At 33.2% G+C, this 23,045-nt stretch overlaps 1 protein-coding gene across 1 annotated transcript; it reads right to left on the reverse strand.

The window, feature by feature from the left end:
• Positions 1-565: 565 nt before the first annotated feature.
• Positions 566-20,496, reverse strand: LOTGIDRAFT_153062 (hypothetical protein; the record flags this gene model as incomplete). Its single annotated transcript, XM_009053544.1, has 23 exons — positions 566-616; positions 892-983; positions 2,122-2,220; positions 2,672-2,846; positions 3,146-3,214; positions 3,519-3,642; positions 3,997-4,143; positions 4,481-4,649; positions 5,000-5,152; positions 7,176-7,335; positions 7,700-7,771; positions 8,962-9,066; positions 9,545-9,622; positions 9,927-9,995; positions 10,865-10,967; positions 12,055-12,139; positions 14,680-14,821; positions 15,185-15,276; positions 15,565-15,700; positions 15,966-16,267; positions 16,522-16,812; positions 19,744-19,863; positions 20,250-20,496. The coding sequence occupies 23 exons, from the start codon at positions 20,494-20,496 to the stop codon at positions 566-568; spliced, it is 3,081 nt and encodes a 1,026-aa protein (XP_009051792.1).
• Positions 20,497-23,045: the final 2,549 nt, after the last annotated feature.

Consider the following 23,045-nt stretch of genomic DNA (forward strand, 5'->3'; position numbering starts at 1 on the left):
GTATTGGTTTGGTTTTGTCTATTAACTCATTGGTGTCATGTTGGATCGGATAACAATGACTAATTGTGGAATAACGAAACCCAAAGACACTGTCTGTTGTTTCTGAGATATAATCTCGATCTATACATTTTGCATATGTCGAAACACAATCATTCTTTCCGGTTAATCCATACCTTGATCATATGTTTGCACATGTTCCTTAAGCATCGGTAGCATATATTGTTTATAAACAATATGTTACCCGTGCTAAAGGAACATGATGTTCGCATTAAAGGCCCTTGCTGCCTGTCGTATCACAAAAATTGCATTTGATGCATGTCGTTTTCAAGTCTATCACATTGGTTAAATCAGTTGCTAGACTTCTATCCCGTAACATTTTGGTTTAAGAGATATCACATTTGGAACGTTTATACATGTCATTCCAAATGTATCCTAAACTTGTTTAGTAAAAGTGTAAGCATTAAATTGGCCGCTCATCTCATTATTCTGTCAACAAGTCAAGTATATAGCGTCAAGGCGATTGTCACATTGTCTTTCTATTACTAATAAGTCCATACGAATTTTTTCAAAAGGACTTTTCACCAACAAGCCAATACGTAGTCTGTTCACCTTTTCCCTGAAATGTATAGAATGAAAGAAATATGAGATTGTATATACTCTCTTGTATATATACATACATACATAACGGCAAAGTGCATACAGAGTCACAGGTGTTATCTCAATGGGATCGTCTAGATGCTATTTGCATGCCATTTTCTCCGTGACGAGCATTTCAAGTCTTATATAACAATCGTACGATATAAACTGATTTGAAAGATGCCAAGCAGTTGATAAACCTAAGCGCAGAGTGGCATCGCGGTGTTGGTATAATATTGGAAACATATAATTTACCTTCATGGCTATGCTGCCTCTATATTCTGTTATAAAATTGCCCATTCTATCTAGAATTGATTTAGTTTTTTCACTAATATGAATCTTTAGAGCTAAAATTACGAAACATATTAAAACAAGTGCAGTTTTGATTGTTTTTATAATCTTTTTTTCTTTATTCATTAGTATACTAAAAGTATATAACAGTGATTTAGAGCTTGTCAATTAACTCTTGAGCGACATGTAGAGAGTAGTAAAGATAACTTTAAATAATGCACCACAATAACCCTATTTACTTTATTGTATGTACTTAACGTTCCAACAATTTACATTACACGTTACCAAAATAACAAAAAAAAAAAAGATTTTCAACGCGATTACATATTTAAATGGTAGTCAAGTTCATTGTCAATAATACAGTGGTGTAACCTATTTTCGTGGATATAAGGATTCAAAATTGAATTTCGTCAAAGTTAAAAAAACAACAACAAAAAATTTTATGTCTTAGATGTTTCCTCGGATATTCTACAAAATAATTAAAATTGGTTTATTTCGATTTTCTTTATGAATCCTTCACTTTGACTCATATTTCATGAGTAACCAACTCGGCAATGGCGGCAGAATGCGTCACCCATTTTCGTGTACAATGTTTGATCTATAAAAAAGTCTAGAAAAACACGTTGTATGGATACCGGGTGGTATAATTGACTTCTCTTAGTAGTTATCTTTAATATCAATTCATTATAACTAGTGTCAATTCCTTCAAAGAACCACGATTTAAAAAAAAAATAGAGACTGACAAAATAAGCGTGATTTATTGCTAAAAGTCACTGAAACAACATAAGAATATGGTCCACTTTGTGTTCCATAGAAATTTTCTGCTGACACGGAATTCGCTAGTTGATCACGTGACTTCATTCGTTGGAATATATTCTAGCAGACGACACTTGGTATTCCGATCACCGCTTGAGAGTATAAGGAAATTCGGCCGATAAAAAATGGTGACGTTTGGTAATAACTGAAATCCGCCATTTTGTATTTGTCAAAGTATACATTATTACATTTTACCTTGCTTGAAACTACTGGATTCATTCTACTAGCTGATATTGTAGAGAAAACCCATGTTTATCAAAACAAACTAATGCGGAGGTCGCGCAAGATCGCTCATGTAAATTATTAATCTTTTCCGGAAATCCACGAATAATAGGTTTCCACGAAATTAGGTTACTTGATTGTACAGATATGACTTACCTTCACCAGTAGATTCCATCCTAGAGGTAGTGTTTACTGTATCACCAAATAGACAATATCTCGGCATCTTTAATCCCACTACACCAGACGCACACGGACCTTCAAGAAAATACAAAAAAAAAACAATATTTCACCAAACCTATGCTTCCAGCCAGCAGTTTTGACAAAGAGGATGTCCTTAGCAGTATAGATTTAGTCTTACAGAATTATATTTACACTGGTATTTCCATCAATACAATGACGCTTGCATAGCTTCGACTATATTTATATAGACAACGAGATTAGAACTTATGACCAACAAATTTTTGATGATATCCATATTCCATAACACCCTACGTTTGAAAGGTTAACTGATGAAGCTTGTCAATTCTAACAGAATTTAAAAATTGCCTAACAGTTTGAATGCTGACCACTATAGCGGACTATGACTCTTACACGACTTGCCCCGAAAAATATTTGATTAGAAAATTGCGTGAGAATGTAAATAAAAACCAATTAACTGAGATTTTAGATTTTGGATGGTGCGCCTAAGATAATCTTAAAAACCTACCGGAGTGGATGCCTATCCTTAGTTTAAGCATATCCTGAGGGCGATGTCTGATTGTAAATGATTTAATACCGTCCAGTAAGGCTAACGACATTCTAGATATCTCTACAGCATGTTGTTCACCATTTCTAATAGGTAAACCAGATACAACCATATAGGCATCTCCTATTGTTTCTACCTGAAGATATTGCATGGAAGCAGACGATGCATTTCTTTAGGTAGATCATGATTACTGCTCCAAACACCTTACGCATACCTTTCCTTATCGTGATGATATTAGTCTTTATCTATACCTTCAGTGGGACTTAATCGAAGTAATTCGCAATTAGTAATTTGCAAAAATGGTTCTTTAGATTATTGGTTTAGGTTTCGGTATAGGTTACTAAGTACGCTTTAAAGATTGTGTTCATTGTAGTGCAATTCCCGAGGACCCATCCGGCATTTTGATTGACGTATGGTAATTTAGCAGTAACTTACTTTATATGCATCATAATAATCTACAACACTATCAAACATCACGTACAAATCATTAAGGAAGTTCACAATCTAAAAACAGATATCAAAATACACCGTACTAGAACCTTTGTAAATCATCTTACATGTATGATACAGACTGCAGACTACAATTTGATCACAGATTTGCCATTGTGAAGACATTAGTTGTCGCATGGTCACATAACACTACCCTCCTTTTCCCCTCCACAGAACACCAGAGAGTTTCTCACGAAGCTGTTGGTAAAACATTTTGATTGTATTAAAAACAGAGAACCTTTTTACTCAGTATTGGATACTTCCACCAAACTGTAGTCCTCGAGTTTGCTTATTGGTTACAAACATTTGAAGTCCTTACCTCCATTGGCGAGCTTTCTGAAGACAGGGCAGTAAAACCAACAATATCACTAAAATATATAGTTACACAGTCGTAGGTTTCTGGTACTACTGATTTGCCTTGCTTTAACTGATCGGCTACAGGTCTGAAAAGTAAGATTTATTATACCCCTTTATGTATTTAGATGCGCATTGTTGGGAACATTTGTTGCTTCATTAGGTATTGCAAAAGGTTGCAAATGCAAAGGGTAATAATAAATCAATTCGTTTGAAGATTTGAATATTGGCCTTAGATGATGTACAAAAATCTATGAAGACAAGTATATCGATGAACCTAAATGTGAAGGTTTAAATGGATTTTAATACTAAGATTCTGCCTCCTGGTTTTGAATCCCGTATTGGAAGCACTATATGTTCCTGCTTTATTTAATAAGGTCTATTCAAAAGTTCTGAATTAATGACAAGCACTATATCTTGTTGGAACAATCTCTCTTACTTACTTTGGAAGTATTTGATATAATAATGTTTCTGATTTCTTTTTCTCGGCTATGAGCTGTGTCGTTCTTTCAGCCACTAGATTTTCCAGATTTGATGCATATTCTTCTAAACGCAGGACTAGAGCCTCCACTAAACTTATGTTCTTATCTCTGAAATAAGATGGGGAACGTAGTAGTGAGCAACAACCTCTTTTCAATCATTGGTTATATACTCTAGTAAATTCCCTCTTGCATTTCTGTTCAATTTGGTGCGTTTGGTTTGCTCGCCCATCCAGTTGCTGGACGTTTCACAACCATTTGCAGATAATCTGCTCTTGTGGTTGTTTTCGTATGTAATATGTGTAATTGGGGTAACATCAATGAGACAAGTCTAATCTGCCACAGTTCGTTTTCTCTTGAATTGCAGGAGAACCCGACAATTGTAATCCCAACACTCTATTGTACTATTTTATTAGTCGTCATATCTAATATAAGTTCACAAGCTCACCCCTGTAATTCTTTCAATTGCTTGGCAATACCATCATAAGTTGGTCGTTCATCGGGTATTTCACTCCAACATTTCTTCATCAGTTCTATATACCCTTTAGGCGCTTGGCTTTCCGATACTTTGGGTCTAAAATATGGCGCACAGTCATCCTTTACTTTATCGACAATATCTGGAATTATTGGAGAGTGAAATCAATTTTTTTTTATCATCAATGTCAAAAATAATACCAAAATGAAAAATTAGTCCTGGATATTCAGGTCGTCGTTGACAAATCTCAAAGATCTGATAAGAAGATTCCCAGCTTACAACAGAGTGAGTGGTAGTACATGTACAACTTATAAGCAGTTCATTGATTGGGAGGATTATTATTATTGATGTGAACACATCCTCATCCACAATGTTGTCAGATCCATCGTGTAATATCTTAGGTCAGTATAGCAAGAAAAATCTTTAAATCTATGACGCACTGCAATAGCATTATGAATTGGATTTAGAATTCGTTTCAGATTGCTTACTGACCTTGTACATCAAGTAATGCCCTATAAGTATCAAAGGGTATAGAACGTAGTATCATTTCTTCCATAATGATACCAAAGCTGTAAACATCACTCTTCTGTGTTGATTGCATAAATGGTGCCTGTCTTAGTACTTCTGGTGCTACCCATAATAACACTGCCGAATAAAGAAGAAAACGTATACATAAGAGTAATCTCCCCTTCGAAAGGCCTAACAGTTGTTAGCCTTTAATATCCAAAATGCGTGCCGGCATTTCGAGACAACAATATATGTTTGTACTTGCATAGCTCAATCAATATCAAATGTGTACCCGACTGGTGTGCCGATAAAATTATTTATTGAATTAGTTTTAGTAATTGAAGTAATTGAAAATTGAAATAATGTTGATCGGCAAATCTTTTTCTTTGTCATTTTTAAGTTATAAATCAATAAGGTGAATAGAACCATGTTTAATTTGAATTCATTAGCAGTTGATGAAATTGACTTGTTAATTATAGCTGAAGTTAGTCAACTGAGTTATCATATGTATTCAATGATTGTTTTTTCATCTCGGGAGTGGTTGAGCTGTATTGTACCTTGATTTAAATGAATAGTACCAGGAATATAGAGCTAATTTAGAAAGTCATACTAGCCCATCGTTTGCTTAATGTGATCAAAATTTCATACTTGGTTATGATTCAGATATTTTTGGCAACTATTTTGCTCTTGCTTTTGCTCAGTTCAGAAGTCTTCGACTCACTCTATGACTTTATAATGCAGACATAAAATGATAACGATTGATTTTTAGTTTTTAGAATGTGCTGCGTCAGTTTCCTTTTAGTGAAAATAAAAGTCCTTAAACGTAATATTGCTTTTACAACAATAATTTAATGGAACGTTTGTTTTTAAAAATAAACTACATTGCCCTAAATTATATTTACTTAAATTAAGACTTTCTTTATCTTGAATTATGTATAGTTTTTACAAAAACAACTTTAATGGATCCGTTCGGTTTTCTTAAAAGATAATTAAATTTAATTTTTTCAAAAGAAAATTAACATCTTAATTTCATTTCAATAACTATGAAACACTTTTAAACACACCTAAAAAAATTTTTTATTTTGCACAGGTCGAAATTTCGGATTCCATAGGTCGAAATTTGGGATTCCACAGGTCGAAATTTCGGATTCCATAGGTCGAAATTTGGGATTCCACAGGTCGAAATTTCAGATTCCACAAGTCGAAATTTCGGATTTCTAAAAATAGTTTGTTACTGCAATATTGAATAATGCGAGAGTTTCAATACGAGTAAGCTCATGTCGGCGGGCCAACGCTTACATATGCAAAACATATCAAAAAAATTAAGAAAAATTTAAATGTGCTTAAAAGTCTTCCGTAAGTAACAACTTACATTAAATGGTTGATTTTATCTTTTTTTTGTAAACGGAATAAAATATTGTATTAGTGGAATTTCTAACCATTAAGTAAAAAAATCTACATCAATAGAACTGATTGTTGTCTTCAAAGGCCCAAGGCACTAAAAAAATCTGTGTACTCATTGACATTACTGCTTGACACCAAGGAACTAAATTGATTAACTTATGTAACAAAGTCGATGACTATTGATTCTTGAACTATAAGTATCATTCTATTCTTTCTATTGTATTTCTGATAAGTCTTCTTTTTAAACTTAAAAAGTTAAAATTATTCCAAGCTAAAACTTGCTGATTTCTACTAACTTCTGATAGGAGATAAAAGAAGATTTGTTTATACCAGATCTCGTTTATCGCAACTCTGTTAATATTCTTAAAGCGACATTAAGGGGTAGAGATCGTATTTAATAACAGAACACAATTAAATGGTACTCTACTCCTGAGTTTTTATTGTACACAACATTTCAACAATTTACATCATCAGATGGATTTCATTTTGAAACGTTGTTTTCCGTTATTTAACTCTTGTATTGTGGTTTAAGAGATTGAGTAAAGCAATTGATACAGAAAATACCTTATAACTTTGATTATTTATTCTGATGGTATATTCATTTACCGATAATTATCAAAACATTTATTCAAATAGGAATGTTTCGAACGAGATTCTGTGTTCATTGGTTCATTGGTTTTTCCAATAATTACCTTTCTGTCAAGGCTGTGGTGTTTTTAAATTGTCAATATATCAATAATCAAAACAATAAACTCACTTTCCATATTTTCTTTACTTTGGCTGTATCTTTTATCTCGGAAAAATGTCGGTAAACCAAACTCCGTGATCTTTAGTACAAATTTTCCATCCACAAGACAATTGGAAGAATTGAGAAATCCGTGAATCTTGAGATCAGATTTATGAATAAATGCCATACCCTAAAATACAAAAAAAAATTATCAGCTAGTGACTCTATTAAGGGATTTCGTGTGGACCTTTGGAACTGTGAATTCTAACAAGCCAGTATTTACAATGGGGTATCGAGTGCATAGGGTATTGGCATATTTACAATAGAGTATTGAGTGCATAGGTATTGTCAAAACAGAGTGCCAATATGATTCACGCCATTGGAGACTCTTTGAAAGTTTTGGTTAACAAGTACACATACACGTACATGAGATATGATAGTTGTCTGTCGAGATTGTCACATAAGAACAGTGCATGTAAGAGTTCACATTGATTTGTAAGTATTGAAAAGAGGGGCTGTATGAGTCAAACGATTTAAAAAGAAGAACCACATACCATTGCAATATCTCGTAACATGGACAGTCTAAACATCATGTCTAGTTTTAGTGTGTCATTTCCCAACACATCCTGTAAAATATATTATAGCTTAACTTATACTAATTTCAATTTGTGACAGTTTTAAAAAATGCAGCCATTTCAATCGCAGATGATGCAAGGGGATACGCGTCCTTCAAAGATACTATAATAAAACCATATTTTATGGTCCAAAACAGATGAGTTGCAATAAAATTAAAAGTTTTAATATAAGTCAAAGGTAAGTGACTAGTGACATTAGTTAGTTAGTAAACAAGTAAATAAATAACATTATTGCACATATACCACCAGTGTTAATACTACAGGTTCATAAAATCTGTAATAATAGGTTAATAATATATAATTAATACACCACATTAGGCCAAGTTATCTCATCAATAAATCATGGTTATTAATTAATTATAATCACCTTATTCAGTATTCAAGGACAGTAATATAATAGAGGCTATTTATGTTGTTATATTTTTCTTTAAGTGCCTTTAGTCTGATTGAAATATTCAATATTTATTGATAAAAATTCACTCTAAAGTGCTAAAGACAATAAAAGGGTAGATTGATAAAAAGGTATTCAAAAGAGGTTTCAACCTCTAGTCCGACCACAATTTTCATATAGGAAATCGCTTTGAGTGCCCGGATAAAAATGTCAAGACTAGAAAACATCTATTAAATTCCAGCAGTCAGCCACTCTGGAGGACATTGCATAGCAAATCATTTTTAATAATTTAGAAAACAAGTGGTTGCCAAGCAAGCTACGCCCACTTTCCTCATACATTTTCAGTATATCAAGGGCGGTCACTTATCTGTGTCAAATCATACCAAAAATCTAATTTGTGCAAGATATTTTTGATTTAAACAAACACACATTATTTAATAAAATTCTGACATAAACTGTCACCTCTATCGCGTTAACAAGCCAACCAATTTTGATGCGTCTTTACAAAATAACTCATTCAAATCATATAAAAGCTGTTGTCACTATTGCGTTCACAAGCCAATTGTGGACAGACGGACTGACGGGCGGACAGGGACGACGACAATATCCGACCACATTATAATGATGGCGTATAAAAATACAGAACGTCAAGGCGTATGCGGGTCAGCTTCTCATTATTGTTTAATGTGTGCAGAACATCGCGTTTCAAACCATTTATAGATAAATATGATAAGTATAATATTCGTATTCGAACCACCTTATCATATTGTATTATGTGTAATTTCATTACCTGTAAACTTCCTTTGTTACAATATTCTGTTAAAACATAATTATGACCAGGTTCGATACACGCCCCAATAAAACTACTTAAATTCTCATGATGAAGATCTCGTACCTAAAAGAAAATAGCGGTACCTTTCAAAGATAGCTTTCCAAATGTCATCGTCAACAAAAAATATGGTAAAACCAGACAATGTGTTGATTCATAAATAAATTCAATATAAAAAACTTTCATGGCAAAATAGTAACTTGAAATGATAGTTTCGCTGGTAAGGTTAAGTTTAATCGCAAATGCAAAACCAGTTTTTGACATACAAACTGGATATTGGCAATAATGTTTGCATTTAACGTTATAGGGAACTCAAACTATTAATATAATATATTCAGTTATTAGAGCTCGAGTCTTCCTAGTATACGCAATATGCATCACAGGCAACGATCAAGCATACAAATTGATTACCATCTCTATAGATATAGAATAAGTATTATGGGGTGGTTTCTCTTATCTCTTATATATGATGAAAGTTACTTATCACCTTAGTTATCATATATAACAGCGCATCAATAGAATCCCATTGATACATATATTTTACCTGTTTTAGCTCCAATAGTACATCGCGTGTCAAAACAATCTTTTCTTTGTCAACTTTTTGAACAGCCACCGTTCTTCCCTGGAGGATAAAAAACGATTAAGCCCTTAACGCTATTATAATCTGAGGTGAGATGCGAGTATTAAGTGATGGATTTATTGTTGACTGGAACTAGCACGTTTCTTTAAATAATAGATAAATAATAAAACATAAATGATTCAATCGAAATTGAAGTCATGGTACGTGCAAAGTGATATAATCTGTTCCGATTAGCTAGACGAGCCGTTGATGATTCTAGTCTGAGTTCGTATTTGCAAATGATCAATACTTTTGGGACTAAAATACAGTTAACTATAACATGACAAATTCGATAAAAAAGAAATACCTTATAAATTCCCAAAGTTACGGATGATTCGTGTACAACGTCAGCACAAAATGTATCAGATATTCTCGCCTGAAAATGAAAATGAATTAAGATCTGACGGATTCAATCGTTTGCTATAAATGATCTTATACTTGAGGATAAGGTGGTTTTTGATCCACAATTATTTTGGTATTGATGGGTTTAATTTTATTCTTGATTTAATGCAAATTCTATTTTCAATATCTAAAAAAAATATCAAACCATTTTCACAACCTTGATATTATATTCATTATTAAATTAAAAATCTAAACCATTAACTCAAGTCTAAGAGAAAGCACACACATGATATTAATAAAAGTGGATCAAAGAACACGTGACGATATCCAAACCGTAACCGAGAGACATCCGGGTGCTACCTATTTTAGTTTTCATTTTGACACATTAGGTTATCAAACGAAAGTATTCCACATCAAATTCTGCGTTATGCCGTTAGATCTGCCTCTATTCCAGCCTCTGATAGCTATTATGAAAGTTGTCAGCTGGTCAATAACTGTCCAAATATCTATTAGAGACTTTAATATATAGGCAGGTGTTTCGGACTAGAACTACATTAACAATTTTTATCAATACAGCAGTCTTGACAGATTATTTGAGTATAATAATTAAATCAATATTGAATTCCTAAACCATTAACAAAATCAAGGAAAAATGTCAAGGATGGGAGCAGAGACATCAAGTAAATCAAAGGTGATAAAAGGACACGTCAAATCTTGATATATGATCTGACGGTCCACGTGAGAGCAAACCGGCGACGAAGAATCTGATATTTTTAGTTGTTACTGTCAGACATTGCAATAAGATTATCAAATGACAAATGATGGACTGGCATGATATAGCCTCATATGAAAAGTTCATTATCTGCAACCAATGTATTGCCAGATAGTAAGTTGTCTTCATACCATGGATGTTCTACTGCTGACACCATCTAATAATTTAAATCTGATATCCTCATACTGAACTCGCCACGCCATGTTGGTTAAATCTTGTTCCCATTTATAACGTCTAAAATATGTAATATTCATTCACTATCAAAATTGTACTAAAATATACAAGTGTATGGAATACAAAGCGTGTTGTTGATCTTAAAACCTACACAATCTGTGAGCAAACATCTTCACAATGATACGAAAATCGCAATAGCTTGTTATTGTGAAGACGGAGAGTAAATGGATTATCGTGTAGTTAAAGCAGCATATCGACAACTGAGACATTTGCAACGTGTTGATTACAAGAAGACAATTTTTTTCTGCTATTCAATTGACAAAATCGTTTGCGTTTTATGATAGTTCTTAAGTTTGTTGGAAATAAGTAGAGACAATACTTGTAGATAACATTGGTATCGGTTCAACCGTTTTTGCGTATCAATTATCTGTCAAAGGTCCCGGAAAAGTAAAACAAGTGGTTGCCTAGCAAGATACGCCCACTTTCCTCATACATTTTCAGTATATCAATTTGCATCAAATCATACCAAAAATCTAATTTGTGATATTCAACAAACACATTATCTAATAAAATTCTGAGATAAACTGTCACCTCTATCGCGTTAACAAGCCAACAAATTTTGATGCGTTTGTACTAAGTCAAGGGCAATAACTCAAATTCCGTTGATCGAAAAATCGTGAAATTCAATCTTGACTAGATCTAATCATTATAAATGATCATACCAAATTTTATTTAAATCGGATGAAAACTGTAGTATCTGTTGTGTTCACAAACAAATTTTGACGCATTTTTCATAAATCAAGGGCAACAACTCAAAAACTTTCTTCGAAAAATCGTCACATTCGAACCTGTCTGAGATCTCATCATTATAATTGATCACACCAAATTTCATTTAAATCGGATGAAAATTGTTGTCACTTTTGGGGTCGAGGGATATAACACAAAAACCGTTCATCGGAAGATGACAAAATTCGAACTTGTCCAAGATCTCATCACTATAAATGATCACACCAAATTTCATTTAAATCGGATGAAAACTGTTGTCTCTATTGCTGACAAGCCAATTGTGGACGGGCGGACGGACAGGGGCGACGACAATATACGACCACATTATAAATATAATATATATAAAAATACTCATTGTTACCTGTATACAAAGAAACCGACAATTAAGCATGTTATAATAAACACAAACACAGATATTATTGTCCATATGAACTTTTCACTTGTATCTGAAATACAGGATTATTATTATTACAGCTTAAATCTGATACTTGTATACCCATAAACGACAATAATCATAGATGTTACGTTAAATGTGTAAAATGTCATACAGTAAAAAGATACCAGTGTAATTAATGTAATAATCATAGTAATAATTGGTGTACTGTGTTGTAAATGATAACTCTCAGGTGACGGATGGGAGACTTTGTTATATTCTTTCAATTTTGTAATGTGTTTGCAAACTAATTTTTTATCATTTAGATATGTACACTACTATTCCTGAAAAATTTATAATATAATATCACATTTACTTCATAAACACAATATGAGACACTATGAAATGAAAAAATCGATGAAAACAATTTTGTTTAATTGAAAGGGTGAAAAATGTGTGAATTTTTTTTATTACTGCCAAAATCCAAATGTTAAATCAAAGGTTGTTAAATTGATAAACAAATGGTCAAAGACATTCTTTGGATGTCAGTTTAATGACGAATACTCATTGATGCAATCTCGTATAGAGGTAACTACACAATCATGATAAAACCGTTACTTTCATCTTTCTCGCTAACCATTACTATATGTAACCTGTAAATTGTGTGACTTTGATTATTAAGCAAAGGAAAATACGCTTCAACGGTACCAAAGAAGGAGAGGGTATTACGATAGGCCCTTAGTTAGGATGTATAAAAAATAATCCAATTAATAACAATTTATAATTTCTGATGCTTTTTTAAAAATTTTCATTAAACGGTTTCCAATATATAGGATAATAATCGATGAATGTCGTTGAAATCAGAAGTACACTGAATATATTTGTACTGCTTGTTTTTTTTTGTTAAGCGGTTATAGTGCCAAGAAGGGTATGATTACTCTTCTAGACATCTGATACTTCTCGTGTAAAAACTGTTTCGACAATATGTTGTTTGAATTTCGTGTTTCGTTTTGCAGTTATTAATTCATATATTCTTTATGGAGAGCATCAATCATATCGACATATCAAAAAATGTGCAGCGATTCCCACATTAACTTAGATCACAAGTAAACAAAGTGATAGAAAGTGATGAGGTCTTCATTACAACGATCAATATAGAGTGATAGTTGTATACTCTCGAGGGAATTACATGGTTAATTTCATGATTTGTATATGATATGTCACGTTTCTTATGAAGAAATGTTTGCAGGGCCATACGAATCAAAGAAAGTATATAATTTGGAAATAGATATAAGGTTTTTTATATCATCGTTGGCTAGACATCGTGCAATACAATGTCATACTGGTCTATTGCGACATCTGCATTTTATAAGCTTAAAGTTCGGGGCGTCAATAGTACCCTCGGTCTCAGAAATTTGAGCCTTCTTAACCATGTGTATCCATAATTATCCGTGTATGACGTCACGTGTTTACAGTAGACTCAGTAGTCCCAACTCGTCTACACACAGCTGCCATGAAACATGTCTTGGTGTCAGAGACTGTATCACAAGACGTCCAACTTTCGGATAACCCAATTTACAGAGACAAGATAAGCTTGTGTACGGAATAAATTAAGAAGTGAAATTTCTTGTTGAGGTTTATTTAAAGGAATTATGCGATTTTCTAAAGACAGAAAATTTGGCTGGCCCAACGTTTGCCCATTTGTTTTATTTGTTTGCGACATTGGTCTATTATAAACAGATAGAACTCCTTTATTGGTTTGATTTTATTTACTACAATTTAAGTATTTTTTATCGTTTTCATCAGATTATCATCGATAAATCAAATTCACTTAATCGATAAGGTACCAAGCAGTGCTTTGTGTATCATTGATCGATATGTTATGACCATAATCTATCTTAACTTTTTTACTTTAAATCACAGGAGTTTCCTGGTCTGACATTATAAAGATCGTTAAAAATTAGAACTTTGGGTCCTTGAAAAGGAAATCATTAGAGATTCAGATGGGTCAGCGAACTGCTCTTATGGCGATGCGGGATATTCTACTAATTTCTATAAAATCTAGAAGAGATAATTTGGCTCATTATTTCTCTCCTCGTAGTATTATAGGTCGATTATTGTATTTTTCAAGAAGAGGATAATTTAAATGGGGCCCACTTTCATATTTCATAATAACAACACTTGTGTTTGTGACTGATCTTGGATATTCATTTTGCACAGAAAGCATTTGATATTGCTATAATTCTTGTTTCATTTAGCTCTGTTAAGTTATTGGTTCTAAAAGACTTTCTGTTAACCAATGCTAGATATGGGTGGCATATTGTCACTGTTCTGTGACCAGAATAAGGATAATCATGTCAGTTGCATTTAATTTTGTATTTGTCAGTCCTATGGTTCTTCTGAACTTTGCATAGGTCACGATTGGCACCTAAGCCATACTTGATTGTTCGGAGGGGCAAATAATATATCCAAATGGGCAATGGATGGTGGTGCTTAGTTGCAATAATGAAATCGGTCAGTTGTCGAAATGTTTTAGTTACGGTCCTGTCCTGTGGTCAGAATATTATTGACCATATCAGTTGCATGAAAATACATAGAAATAAAAGATTCTACCTGGTGATTTACAGACTGGATTGGTACCAGTAAATCCACAGCGAGGAGTATTTGGTGGCGGTGTATCTCTACCAGGCCAGTGATAAGAACGATGATCAACAGCATTGTATCCAGGATTCGCCCCCCAGTAGTTGGCCACAACCTACAATATATTATCCAGCCATCACTAGGATTTATTGGTTTTTATCAGGTTGAATAGCGAACATGAAATCATATAAAAATAGCAATATGTTCTTCCAGTAGTACAGTGACATCGTTTTTTTCTGGAAGGTTGGACTAACTTGCAACAAGAGAAAAAACAAAGTGAATGTGAAATTTATTTTGTAAGAAGGTTGCGAAAAGACTATGTGCTTAGCTTCCTCTATTTGCTACTACACCAATAATCCCAAAAGCGTACATCCTATTTTCGCGCCTAAATTCGCGGTAAAGAACTGATATATTGATCTTAAATACACAATAGAAATATTGAACAGAACTTGAATACACATTATATAGTTATACCAACCTTGAAGTTACCATCAATTGGATCCATATCTAAAATGGCAAAATCTGTATCTCGATCTCCATTATTATCAATAATAACAGGTCCAGTTACACCTACAATATATCAACAATGAATTTAATTTGACAATGAGACTTTACAGGATTACCCCGTCCTCCAGTGGGAACATGACATAGTTTTCCCCAATTACGTTAACCATGTATGTATGTTAAACCATTTATATTTATTTGATTTTTTGAACTGATGAAAACTGTTATGCGATTTTGACTAGATTCGGGAACAAGTTACATTAATCTTGGACTCAAACGCTTCTAACATAGTTGGGATCTATACATTTTGTGATTTGTTGTTACTTATTTTAACAACCCATTTATAAGTTTTACCTGGCAGTGTTTTTGTCCACATCAGTCTAGTGATAGTATAACCATCTGATAGATTACCACCAGTACTTAATGTTTCATTTATAGCTAATCCTAGTCGTACTGCAGCATCGTGGAACGACCCCACAAAGAAATTCACCTGAAATATTCAAATACATTTAAATGCATCTACTCTCACACAAATTCAATGAGCGTAACAGCATGCAATGGTTGTATTATTATGTCATTAAATGTCTTTCGATTGTTGCTGAACATGTGCGCAACATTGTTAGAATTTACAAAATGCTTGAACAATTGCCGGGTCCAATTTTATGTCAATTCTCGTGATCAATGGTGGCTCACACAATCTGCTCTAAAAATGGACCAAATATTTCCCACACGGAACCTTATGGCATTTTACAAACCTTTTCATCACCAAAACTGTAATTATATTTGCTTAGAGCGATGTCTTTTACATTACAAGAAAAGTTCATCCACCCCATTCCTGATGGTTCTTGCCAGGAGACTCTTAATAATGATTCAAAGGCGGTTTTAGCTTCGGTATCTTTGTCATCGCCTCTTCTCCAGTCGTGGTTACCCCAGTATTGACCCGGAAAGGAGAATAACTCTACATCAAAGAAGACATAATCTCCAGTGGTATAACCCAGTCCAAAGGCTGCCAATAAAAATTGTCTTAACGACTCCCCGGGTACTATTAGTACTATGACTGAAACAAAAATATATTGGGAATATATTCATGTTTGATATTTTTTGGTCATTTTGACGATAATTAGCGAACCCATGATTGGCTTTACTGGACCTGACTTTTTTAGTGTCTAAGTGTCTAGTGTCTAAGTGTCTAGTGTCTAAGATTTTAGAGTGTATTTTAAGAACTCAGCCTTAGGATGTACCAGTATAAGAAACAAATTGCAACGAAACTGGGGTATGTATTTTTGTCTTACAGTTAATCAGTATACTTACTTCTCGCATGTACTGATGCTTCTTGTAAAATGGAACTGAAGTTATTATTTTCTTTCCCATAATATGGTATCATGAAAGGAAATATACCGCCCTTTTGTAGACCTTCTTTTAAAGTGTTTCCCAGGATATCAGTATGACCGTCATTAACGTCGTAGATTACAACAATATCAGTCCAGTTAAACTGTTTAAACACACTTCCAAACACCTTCCTCATCCGACATTGACAGTAGGAAAACCTGGTTAATGTTGGATAGTCAGTTTTATTTTTAAACATCCCACCATCTCCTAAACCTAATATAAAACATTCGTATTTCAGAGTGATGATAAATAAAAGAAGTATTTTTAGTTAGTTTCCATTACAAAAAACTCATCGTGATATATGAGGGAATGGCACAAAACATCATTGTAGGCTCCCATTTCATTGCGGTATTTTTTTAGTAAATGGTATATAAAAGTAAAATTTCCAACCGTACGGGCTCGGTAGCTACATATTGTTTCTAGCTAACCAATTAATTTTCAAGACATTTTCGGGTTCTGATAAATCTAGCGATAAATATATGGTATTACAAGCCTAAAGGGGGTTATAAAGAGGTTTTCCAGTTTTTTATGTGTATCGTCATAAAGCAGATATCTCATAGCAATTTGCACCATTCCAATTGCGTTTTATGACGCTCCTAATCGTGAATAGCCTTATGGAGTAGAGCATAGTTTGCAATTAGCGACGTCATGAGATACTTAGTTTGAGTAGAATTACAGGAACCACTGATTGAAATTCGGAATGGTGCAAATTGATGCTATCAGCGTCCGAGACACACATAAAAAAATTAAAAACCTCTTTACAATCCCTTTAATCAAAATGAAATTTGTACTACACCGACTAATATCATTCAAGCGCCAATACTTCTTTTTATCAATTCACTTCATGTGAAGTTTGTTTAGTATGTGTTGTTTAGAAGGATACTAGGGAAGATTTGCCTCTGGCAATCTGGTTTTCCTGTGAAATAATACAGTTTTTTTTATTATCATTAATATTGCTAAGCCAATAAGTAGATTAGAGATGTCTGTGTCATTAAATAATCTACCGAAACATGTCAAGCAAAAATCATACTTAATATCATTACAACACCTGATAAAATACAATGACGGAAATCATCCATTAGAGTAAAGAGCACTGTCATCTAAATAGTTTTAATGGAATGTGTTTATTATCATTGATGTTATTCTATTAATTCAATTAATTCAAGTACCTCTAATACTCAAAATCTCTCTACTATAATTATTCGACGACTTTTCACAACAGAATTCTATGGCTTATTTAAGGGGTGGGTCTTTGTATAGTGAATTTTAAGCACTCCAAATGCTCAAAATTCAACCCAGGCCTTCTGAAATCTGGTGGCGTCTTGGGGGCCTCTGGGGGCTTCGGTACTTCGGGTCTCGCCTCGGAAAGACTCATTTCATTTTTGCCCCTTATTTAATCGAGCATTTGCCAGATACGCGCCTGCCAGGAATTAACCCATTTGTCTTATTTAATTGTGTCTATCGTCATCTATAGATATTTTGTGTCTTACTTTTGAATGAAGTTGGTATTTAATGCAAAGAGTGATAAGGTTTGCACTATTTGTTATTATTAACAATAATAACGTCACAAGTACATTAAGTACATTACATACTTCAAGGTTAGATACATGAATAGGTGACTGTAACAAGCTGTTGTACAATCAATGGTAATAACAGGAATACGTGATAACAAAAATGATAATTCATGTGATAATTTATAGTACAATATATACATCTGAACTTGTTATGATATTTTTTGAAGGTAGGCCTCACGTTTAGTAAATCTAAATATACTTAACGCACATTGAACAATTCTTCTTCAGACTAAATATCGAAAGCTGGTGAGAAATTTACCTTTAACTTCTAGAAATGTTTAACTGCCAATAGCCACTCATGGAATCTAACATTGGAATTGACTTCGATAACAATTTAACTGACATATGCAAATGGTATTCTTTTAGTTATTGATAATACTTAATGAGAATCTTTGTCTTCAGCTCTAACCAATGCAAAACCTGCAGGATCTAGCCTACTTTTGTACAATTTCAATTGGAATATGTTAGGGAGTTCCTCACCTCTGATACATTTTAAGTACTTCTGTGAGTTTAAGTAACAGTTATCAAAAATAGAAGATACATCAATATCATTGAGTATCATGAAATGCAGGTTTTAAAAGGATTGTAAAGAGGATTTCTAATTTTTTATTGTTATCAGGGACACCAATAGCATTAGTTTGCACTATTCTTATTTTCAATCGGACATCTGAGGTTCCCACAATTCCACTAAAACTTAGTGTTTATGACGTCACCCCCGCAAAATGTGCTTGTATCCCATAAGACCTTTGCAGGGGGTGGGGGTGACGTCATAAACACTTGGTTTTAGTAGAATTGCTAGAACCACAGACGTCTGATTTGAATTGGAATGGTGCAAATTGATGCTATCATTGTCCCCGATACACATACAAAATTTAAAAAACATTGGTAATTATGACATCAATCAGTTGAGTTAAAAGTATTGTTTTACTCCTGTAATCACGATGTGTGTAAATAAACCGGCTTTTGATAATAATATCATCTATTTCCATACACTTCAAAGCTAGTATTCCTTATCGAGAAAAGAATAAGTTAATTTATAGAGTAGTATAGACATTCTTATTATGCAAAATGCTCTAAAATTATACTAAAAACGATTTAAGTAAACTCGTTGAATAATTTCGGCGTTCTAAAAACTGGACATCAAGATACTTTTTAGCGAAAACATTAAGAGAAGGCTAGGGACATTCCAACTTACTAACAAAAAGCAGACTGTCCCTTTAATATAAACACCAATTCAGCAAAACAGACTGATTAATGATAGTCTATTTGCGACCGTATTAAATATACATGATCTATAATCCATTTGGATTGAAACCGGATGTAATAAAGACGATGTAATTTCACCAACTGGGCCTCAATCAGTCTAATGATATTGATGACGATCTCTATCAGTGTTTATTTAAATCTTGATGACATATGACCATAATGATAGAAGTCGTTATCTCGATTGTATTTCCAAACTTGTCCTTTTCATACAAGAAATGTTACGCCATTTCCAAATTATGTAGCTATATGTATTATGTAACCCTGCTGTCATTTGTGTAATTATATTATAGTGTATTGAATTTACCTGTAACAATTGGAATATTCCAAAAGCCTGCTAATCTGGCAACACCATCTAAAGCATAGGAACAAGCTGGTCCGATCAAGGCTACAATCTTTTCTTCATAATACAGTTTAGAAGCTACACCTGTTAAGTAAATTGGGAAAAAAATTTAAAAAACTTTCCTCTACGAACATTCTGGTACGAAAAAGCTTCCGTATCTAAAATGACAAGTCTTTTGTTCTATAGTTATAGATACATAGTCGTCAAAATACATATATATACAAGCTTAACTAATAACAAGATGCAAGTGAATAGAATCATCATGTCATAGATTGATAATATTACTAGTATTGAAAATACATTGGTCTTACACAAATTCCCCTCTCTATCCCCTCCCTTCTAAAATTTGTTATCAGTGGACGCGGGAAGAAAGTTATCTTTAAGCCGACCTTAACAATTCTGTGGACCATACTCGGCCTCAAACCCAATGATTAACAGAATCACTACTGCAAGAATTATTAGGAACTAACCTGTAGCGTAACGTGCGTTACAAATATTATCATAAGCTACTTTTACTTGCACCAATTTATAACTCTCATTTAGGATATTCGAGTTGATTTCATCAAAAGCTACATCCAGTGCTGGGCCTACTCTTTCCATTGTGTAAGGTGCATGGTGTTCAGATATTAATAAGGTTCCAATTTTAATTTCTGTCACGCTCGTCACATATGTCGCACCAACACATAGAGCACAGAACACAAATAAATAAAAGCCCATTGTTTTAATTGGTATTTTCACATAATAGTAATGCACGTTCGTATGCACCCGGAACCTGAAATTAAGTCAGCAGCTATGCTGGTAAATCAAAACTTTGCAGGTGCCCGTTAAATTCCAAAATAGTTCCCACAACAGCTCTCCAAAATAATTGTTAATATGATATTTTTACGATGAACATACACTGATAACAAATATAACTTTAAAAATATCAAAATTCTTTTAAAGCTATGGTATCAAACCACTCAACTGGTATTATCCGATGCTTTTAAGAAGTTTGATCAGACTACATTTCATTCAAAACAGTCGTAGAAAACGATACTCAAAGCAAGTGTAGTGACAGATTAAAATAAGAAAGAATCCCCACAATAGAAGTATTCCAGATGATGTTTTGGTATCAAAAATGTATATATACAGTATACTGGAAGATTATTGGCTGAGTATGATGACGACATTAGTTCTATCATTAATCATTAATATTAAAAATTACAATCATTTTATACTTCACTATTGATAACGAGAGGCACGGACAACTTGATTATCATCATCACATAGTCTGTTAGATACAAAAGCCGAGTCGGGACATTCCCACTTCCGATTTTAATTCATTTCCGAGTTCCGTCTTCGTTAGACATAGGAATCAAAAACGAAAAAAGCTCCCAAAAACGAAAGTAAAGGACCACTTGCATACTGACTTTAGTGTATAAATCAAAAATTGATTTATTTTGCAAGCCGAATTGATTCAGAAAATCGGGATTTCATTTGAAGAAAATTTATTTTGAGATCGAAATAAAATGGGAAACTTATTTTGAGATGGATAGATTACATGAAAAACCTGTATAGAAAACTTATCTTGAGATGGTAGAATGATTTTAAATGGAAACCCTATAGTTGCAATGGACTTGTTTTGCAATGGAATTGTTTTGTCTGATTTTAGTTTTCTAGGTAGATTTCAATTTATCAGAAACTTCTTTCAAAATCAGAAGTCGATATTCTTCAGAGACTGTTCATGATGAAACATTGGAAATAATATGTATGCTGTTGTATGTTGTTAATACTATACAAGTACATATTACTTATTGTATATATACATTAATTATTGTCTGCTGAATATACAAATATACACTTCTTACTGTATATGCACTATGTGTACTCAGACAATACCCCCCACCCTCCCCGAAAAAATGGATTGATACCCTGAAAAATGCCGACAGCCGACTATTTACATAACTACAACTGAACACCATACATAATTGCCTCTCCAGGTATATTACTTGCTTCTTCAAACAATCAAGTCTGGTTTGTACTTGTCCTGATTTTATTAAGTGTTTTTACTTCATCACCAATGTTAGAAATCATTATAATCGATTTTCCTATGTAAGGAAATATAAGTAATCATTAGATATCTCTTAATTAATACGTTAACCTCTCGTTTTACATCGATTTTCATCCCTATTATAAGTATTTTGGTCGTATTATATCTATTGGACTCATATTAATATTAGTATAATACCAATTAATGTTTAATTATTGTGGATAAAAGGGATGGCATCAGATTGTGAATTATACAGATCATTATCTTACATCAAAGATTAAGATCAACAAACGAATATTAACCCTTGGTTTTATTATTTTAACATTTGTATCACATTATATTGTGATACATGAATAAATAAACTTTATGGGTGATACGATGATACAATTCCCACTAAAAGCACGGGCCTAGGATTTGTATCCCTTCAATATTTAGATCTTTTGAAAAGTAGAATTCCATGCTCCAAATATTCTAGGAAATTCATGGAACTTTAAGACACATCACATGGGAGATAATATCGATTGATCCTTCAAAATATTTACAATTTATTTAATAATAACCGAAATACACAAAAATTCTCTTCTCATAGAGTTTTAGAGTATTGAGCACTTTATTGGACTATCGAAGAAATGCAATGAAATGTGCATATGCGTAATTTGAAATGTAGCCAGGCATTAGCAATATATTATCGAAGATTTAGAATTTTAACAATTTTATCGTTACGTTATCGGACGAGAAGATAACTATTTTGGATCTTATTTCTTACAATTACGGTGAAAATAAATAAACTTGTTTGGGTGTGTTACTTGGTAACTAGTACTTCGGAAATATTTTTCACATTGAAGCCAAATGGGACTGGAGTTAGAGTCATCATATTCTTGCCAATTGATCTTTTCCTAGAATTTATTGACCCCAAGACGTTTGGAGTAATTGGTAGTTCAATGTCCAAAAGGCACTCTAGGTGGTAGAGTTACATTCCATGTGTCTCCAGAAACATTGTAATGGAACTGCGCGTTTTGTAAATTTTAAGAATCCATGCTAGGATTGACTATTTGTGTGAAAGGTAATCATCTATAATGAGACATAGCCTATAGAGCTATTCATTAAGTCCATAATAAAATTCTTAGAATTTCATTGTCACTAAATACATAAATAAATATAACACAGATAAATATAATATTATTTATTCAAGAAGTTATTGTCCTTCAGCACCAGCATTTACCATTTGTCTTATTTG

The sequence above is a fragment of the Lottia gigantea genome (assembly GCF_000327385.1).
Source record: "Lottia gigantea unplaced genomic scaffold LOTGIsca_2, whole genome shotgun sequence".
NCBI lineage: Eukaryota > Metazoa > Mollusca > Gastropoda > Lottiidae > Lottia > Lottia gigantea.